The sequence below is a fragment of the Rana temporaria genome, chromosome 3 (assembly GCF_905171775.1).
Source record: "Rana temporaria chromosome 3, aRanTem1.1, whole genome shotgun sequence".
NCBI classification, from domain to species: Eukaryota; Metazoa; Chordata; class Amphibia; order Anura; family Ranidae; genus Rana; species Rana temporaria.
In genome coordinates, this window is record NC_053491.1 from 20,642,884 (window position 1) to 20,649,920 (window position 7,037).

Below are 7,037 nucleotides of genomic sequence, written 5' to 3' on the forward strand. Positions count from 1 at the left end.
TTGGTGGTTTAACCCTTACCCACCCCCATTTGCCTTGGTCAGGGTTTTTCTTTAAAGTCCCATTCAACTCTATGGGAAATACATGTTACTTCATAACAGCTGTAGATATTTCGATAACACTTGGTCACATGTTATCTATACGTCCACTTAAAGTATAGGATCGTTAATTTATCCCTTAACTAACCCCATTGGTGAGGGTCGGGCTTTTTGTTTAAAGTCCCATGCAAAGCAATGGGAAAAGTATGTTCCCACATAACTTCTGTGTTCCTGTCTGCTGTCCCATGTTTTTTTCCAACAGTACTATGAATACCTTGGCTGGTGGTGATATATGTTACAACAACATGGCGTCTTGGTTAACAACATCTGACCTTACATTAATTACATATGACCTTACATAACTGTCCCCAAGGGACCCGGGCTGGCTCAACGCGATTGCCACTGCGCTGACAAGCCATTCACCTCTGCAGCTAGGGGTTCGGATCCCGCTCTCGGCTACATGTGAATTGAGTTTGGTGGTCTCAGCTCGGCCCCCGGTGGGTGTGCTATGCGAGGTAAGCCTGCGCTTAGTATGCCCACCTCCCTCCCACAAAAACCACCACACTTACACACGCACTCGCAATTGGGTTAACATGCACGCACTCTGACCATGCGGTCTCTAAAAAGAGAGGCGAAGGACTAACGGGGCTGGTTGAGCGGGCAAATCCTCTCACTCCCTTATAGGGAGTCCCTCTGCCCCGTTGGGCTTCGAAGCGGAGCAGGTAGGACGGTCTGTGTGGGAGGACCCCCTCACACCCGCCATTGCCACCCGGGGCATGGAGAAAGGTGGCAGATTACCTCTGGGGGAGGCCTGCCTACTCCCAACTCCTGCAGTCCGGCTCCTCTCTCGAGTACACGCACAAAATACACTTTAGGGGAAAAAAAACATAACTGTGACCAATAACTTACCAGGATGATATTTATTCCGGATACGCCTGACCCGGTTCATCTGGCGCCTCTTCAGGTCGGACCACTTTTTGAGGATCGCCATGCGAGTGTGTTCTTCGCCGTTTTGGGCGCGTAGTTCCTCAATCAGGGAGCTTATAACTCCCTGTTTTTCTTGCTGCCTCCGCAGCTCATCGTATCCTGTTTCCAGGAACTTCTGCAAGATGAAGAACAAAGTATATTGTAATACTTTTGTTGACAGCCTTATGGATATATGACGTAAATGTATGCTATTCAACAATTGGAAGCATTCTCGCCTTATTAATCAATGACAGGGGTAACATGACAGATTTTATATCCTGCCATTTCGGTCGCCACCTTTTTTACATAAATATAGCAGCCATTATCATTTGCATAATTATGAATATATTATTAACAACACAGGATACACGTATAGGGGAGATATGCGTTGCTAACTCTTTTCCCTGTCAGGAGCCTAACGCCCCGGGGGGTCAGAGACGGGACCTTTTCGGAGGACCACTGACGTATGCAACCGTCGCAGTTTTTTGTGATGTCACTCTTTAGGTGTGTGCAAATTTTTCCTTGCACCGGGTGGAGTTTTTGGGTTGTGTTTTGCACGCCACAGGCTTTTCAACAGAAAATAACCAGCTGGAGGCAGAATGGTTGCAAAACACTACGGGTTTGTTACCTAACTCTGGGTTTCAAGACCAGTCCACCTCCAGCTGTTGCAAAACTACTACTCCCATCAGCCACGGTCTGTCAGTGCATGCTAAGAATTTTACTTTTGCTGCATCTAGGGTGCCACAGTTTAGAGACCCGTGCATAAAGGCCTGAAAAATGGGGGCCTGCAGAACTTACAATACTAGAAGTGCCAGCATTCCCAGGCATGCTGGAAGTTGTAGTTCTGCAACATCTAAAGGGCAATATGTATTCGAACGTCCTTGGGCCTTGAGGACACTGAAGTCAGGACGTTCGCATACGTCCTATGTCCAAAAAAATGTTAAATTCATTATGCTAAATAACAAGGAAAAGTGCCTAAATACACATTTGCCAACCAGGGTGTCTGCAGCTGTCCAGGCATGCTGGGACTTGTAGTTTTGTAAAAGCAGGAGACACATTTTTTGTGAAATACTAATATCTGATCATATATACTAACTTTTAAACTAGACTAAAATGCAGTTGAAGATGATGAAATAACAGTGGTCAAAATACTTACACAAATCAGCAACTTTTCCTCAGACTTAGTGAAATTGCTTCCAACCATGTTGCTGTGTGATTGCGCTGCGATCATAAGTTGGAAACTGGCAAGGCTCCAGGAAATGGTCGCGTGTTGTTCGCGCAATTGCGCATGCGCGATCGAAAAATCGCAATCGCAATATGTTTTTTGGTTAAAATATCATAAATATTCGATTTCAGAGTGCTGCTACAGCAGTTTTCGAAATATCTGCAATCAATTTCGCATTCGCATTTTGTGAAATTGCGTTAAAATATCTCGAATATTCGATTTCAGAGTGAGCCAATCAGAGCGCTCCTCCAGCATTTCTCGAAATTGCGCAATAAATATCGCATTCGCATGTTGCGATATTTCGATAAAATATCAGGAATATTCTGAGCCAATCAGAGCGCTCCTCCAGCATATCTCGAAATTGCGCAATAAATATCACATTCGCATGTTGCGATATTTCAATAAAATATCACGAATATTCTGAGCCAATCAGAGCGCTCCTCCAGCATATCTCGAAATTGCGCAATAAATATCGCATTCGCATGTTGCGATATTTCGATAAAATATCACGAATATTCTGAGCCAATCAGAGCGCTCCTCCAGCATATCTCGAAATTCCGCAATAAATATCGCATTCGCATGTTGCGATATTTCGATAAAATATCACGAATATTCTGAGCCAATCAGAGCGCTCCTCCAGCATATCTCGAAATTGCGCAATAAATATCGCATTCGCATGTTGCGATATTTCGATAAAATATCACGAATATTCTGAGCCAATCAGAGCGCTCCTACCGCAGTTATAAAAAAATCGCAATTATTTTCGCATTCGCAATAGCGAAAAATCGCAATCAATTAATTTCGATAAAATATCACGAATATTTGAATTTAGCGAATATATATCTCGAATATTCGAATATATATTCGAGATATATCGCGAAATCGAATATGGCATATTCTGCTCAACACTACTCACCATAACGACTTAACCCCTGGACCATATTGCTGGTCAAAGACCAGAGCACTTTTTGCGATTCGGCACTGCGTTGCTTTAACTGACAATTGCGCGGTCGTGTGACGTGGCTCCCAAACAAAAATGGCATCCTTTTTTCACCACAAATAGAGCTTTCTTTTGGTGGTATTTGATCACCTCTGCTGTTTTTAGTTTTTGCAACAAAAATAGAGTGACAATTTTGAAAAAAAAATTATATTTTTTGCTTTTTGCTATAATAAATATCCCCAAAAAACATATAAAAAAAACATATTTTTTCCTCTGTTTAGGCCGATACGTATTCTTCTACATATTTAAAAAAAAAAAATCGCAATAAGCTTTTATTGATTGGTTTGCGCAAAAGTTAGAGCCTTTACAAAATAGGGGGTATTTTTATGGCATTTTTATTAATATATTTTTTTACCAGTAATGGCGGCAATCAGCGATTTTTTTTCGGTACTGCGACATTATGGCGGACACTTCGGACACTTTTGACACATTTTTGGGACCATTGGCATTTTTATAGCAATCAGTGCTATAAAAATGCATTGGATTACTATAAAAATGCCACTGGCAGGGAAGGGGTTAACACTAGGGGTTAAGTATGTTCCCTGGGTGTGTTCTAACTGTAGGGGGGGGGTGGACTCACTAGGGGAAATGACTGATCGATGTTCATACATTGTATGAACAGATGGTCAGGCATTTCTCCCCTGACAGGACCAGGAGCTGTGTGTTTACACACACAGCTCCCGGTCCTCGCTCTGTAACGAGCAATCGTGGGTGCCCGTGCACGGGAGTCAGTGGCCGCTTAGAGAGCCGACGTATAGCTACGGACTCTCCCGCAGGGGAGCCAATCTGCCGCCGTATAACTGCGGCGGCTGGTCGGCAAGTAGTTAAAGGGGAACTTCACCCATAACAACTTGATAACAAAATAAAATAATGTTCTTTAGCAAGGAACATCCATTCCACATTAATAAATACGCCACCAAAATTAGTGCGTGGTGTAAATTGTCTCCAGCATTCTTCCTGTCTCTTCTTGCTGCAGGCCGCCATTTTGCTGAAGCCACCGAGCCCTTGAGCAGCAGTAAATTATAAAGTGGAACTAAACTCATTGATTTAAAGGAGTAGTCCAGTTCGAGCTCATTTGGCTGGTCTTCTCCTATGGGTCACAGGAGTGCAATTTATTTTCCACTCCCGTGACCCGTTTTCAGCAGAGGGCAGTCTGAAGTCCGCTCTCTGCTGACGTCACACAGATCAATGATGACAACCTCAGCCTCTCTGCGGGCGGCTCGGCGGGTGACAGTGCGGGTGGCTCCACGGAGGGGGGGGGGGCTACTGGCCAATCAGGGAGCCGACGGGCAGGGGGAACAGAGAAATTACCGCCTGGCACCCGCCCTGCATCCCCGCAGTTCCGCCCTCACTGTGCAGGCAGCTGTGGGCAGCAGAGAGATGACATCATCTCTCTGCTGCCTGACTCTGGGACATAGCAAGGGACCATCTTAGCAGGAAAGTGACACAGCAGGTGACAATCCGCAACGTGCGGCAGGTGATGTGGCTATCCGCATCTGGTGACAGGTGACATAGCAAGTGACAATTTGCAGCATGTGGCAAGTGACAATCCACATTTGGTGGCAGGTGACCTGACAAGTGACACACTCAGGGCTCCCACTGATTCTGCATTATAGTGAGTTGAACTATTTCATTTTATATTTAATGTAATAATAGAAATAATGCGCTTCAATCATCCTGACACCATAACAACCCTGGTGCCGGGATAATTGAAACGCCAACGCCAGCCATTTCCCAGATAAATTGCCCCCCAAAAAAGGTATTTTCTCGCAGTGCCCCTCCTGAGACTAGAATCTGGATTCGCCCCTGTCCCCAGCAGACACTCACCTTTGCCCCCCAGTTGCCCTAGGCACAGGCTCGGACACAGGACCAGTAGTAGTAGTAGGACCCCCGACATCCAGGCTGGAGCCCCCCAGCCGGTCTTCATCTCCCAGGAGGAACACACGCGGCTCTCCGCCATTCCAGCGACCCGAGGTGCCCTTCACACCCACAGCCCAAAAAGTGACCGAAAAACAAAGATGGCGGCCAGAGCCCACACACACACTGACCCCCGATATGTGGGGTGGGTGGCCGGTGTTGTGCCGAGAAAGGATTCCCCTAAAAAAAACTATTTCCCCTGGCTTTCCTCCTGTGCGATGGTGGGTGGGCGGGCGGTCAGGGCGCAGAGCTGGCGATGTGTGTGAGCCGAGCGATGATTGTCATCCCCGATCTTCTCCTCTCTTCTCTTCTCCTCTCTTCTCTTTTCCTCTTCTCTCTCCGCTCCTCTGGCGATCTGACATTAATGTTGTAAACAAAAGCCAGAGAAACATCCAACAACACACACACACCAGGGGACCGGGGAAACCCCGGACTGGAGTTTCAGCACAGCTGGAGTGACTCACAGGATACTCTACACACTACTATACACACACTACACTACACACTACTATACACACACTACACACTACTACCCACAGGATACTCTACACACTATTATACACACACTACACACTACTACATACAGGAGACACTACACATTAATAAATACAACACAACAATACCATACACACAGACTACACTACATACAGCACAACACACTACACACTACTACATACAGCACTACACTACACACTACTACACACAGGAGACACTACACACAGCACAACACACTACACACAGACTACACTACACACAGCCGGAGCGGAGTCATCAGTCACTGAGCACAACACAGGCACTACATACACCAGACACTGCACACTACACTACACACAGACTACACAACACATTACACACAGAGTACACAACAGACTACACACAGACTACATTGCACACAGCTGGAGTGGTTTTACCAGACACTGAGCACAACACAGACACTACACTCACCAGACACTGCACAACACACTACACACAGCACAACACACTACACACAGCACTACACACAGACTACACTACACACAGCCAGAGCGGACTCACCAGACACTGAGCACAACACAGACACTACACACACCAGACACTGCACACAGCACAACAATACACACAGACTAATACATCACACTACACACACCGAACTACACTACAACACACAGACTACATTACGCACAACCGGAGCAGACTCACCAGACAGACAGCACACAGCACAACACAGACACTATTACACACAGGAGACTACACACAGCACAGACACTACTACATGTAGCGGGGTCATACTATCATGGACTATATGATAGTTATGCATACCTAAATCCCCCGGGAGTTCCGGTCACGTTGTATATATGTGTTTATTTTTTCCTAAAGCAATGCATTGTGGGTTTTGAAGTATTAGGAGAAAGGGACTCCATTGACATTAGTAGAAATAGACTACGGTACCCATAATGCATTGGCTTCCCAGAGAACATTGCACCTCTGCACAGCTTTATGGGTGAGGTTACTTAAAGGCGGGGAGGGGGCTGAATTCGCTCTCTTGGGATCAGCATTCTTCACTCTGCGGAACGAGGGAGAGCACTCCTGCCAAGCAGCTAGGCCTGAAGCCTGAGCCGGGATCCACCGAAAGACCAGCCATCCGGAGAGAGACAAGATCAAGTGCGTCCAGCTCGTGTTTCCAAGAGACCGGAGAGAATCACCAGTTGGCGATTGTAACAGTGGAAAGCAAGATACTGTGCGTTGCAGAGTGGCCACTGATCAGCGTATCTTTCGTGAGGAACTCAGGCGGACTAGGCCTGCTCCGGTGAGAGGGCACTTGCCCAAGCTTTCAATACTACCTTAGCCTTGTAACTCGTAGTGCTCCACATACCAGAGCAGTGTACTGTCTACTGATCTAACCCAAAGACCTAA

The 7,037-nt window shown here is 46.2% G+C and overlaps 1 protein-coding gene across 1 annotated transcript in view; it reads right to left on the reverse strand.

Moving 5' to 3' along the window:
* The window catches only part of LOC120931160 (insulin-like growth factor 1 receptor), a 51,968-nt gene extending 46,401 nt beyond the window's left edge, over positions 1–5,567 (reverse strand). Inside the window, exon 1 of the mRNA XM_040342351.1 lies at positions 5,055–5,567. Within this exon, the coding sequence (XP_040198285.1) occupies positions 5,055–5,187 (133 nt within the window). The 5' untranslated portion in view covers positions 5,188–5,567. The remainder of the gene's footprint in view (positions 1–5,054) is intronic.
* Between the last annotated feature and the right edge of the window lie 1,470 nt (positions 5,568–7,037).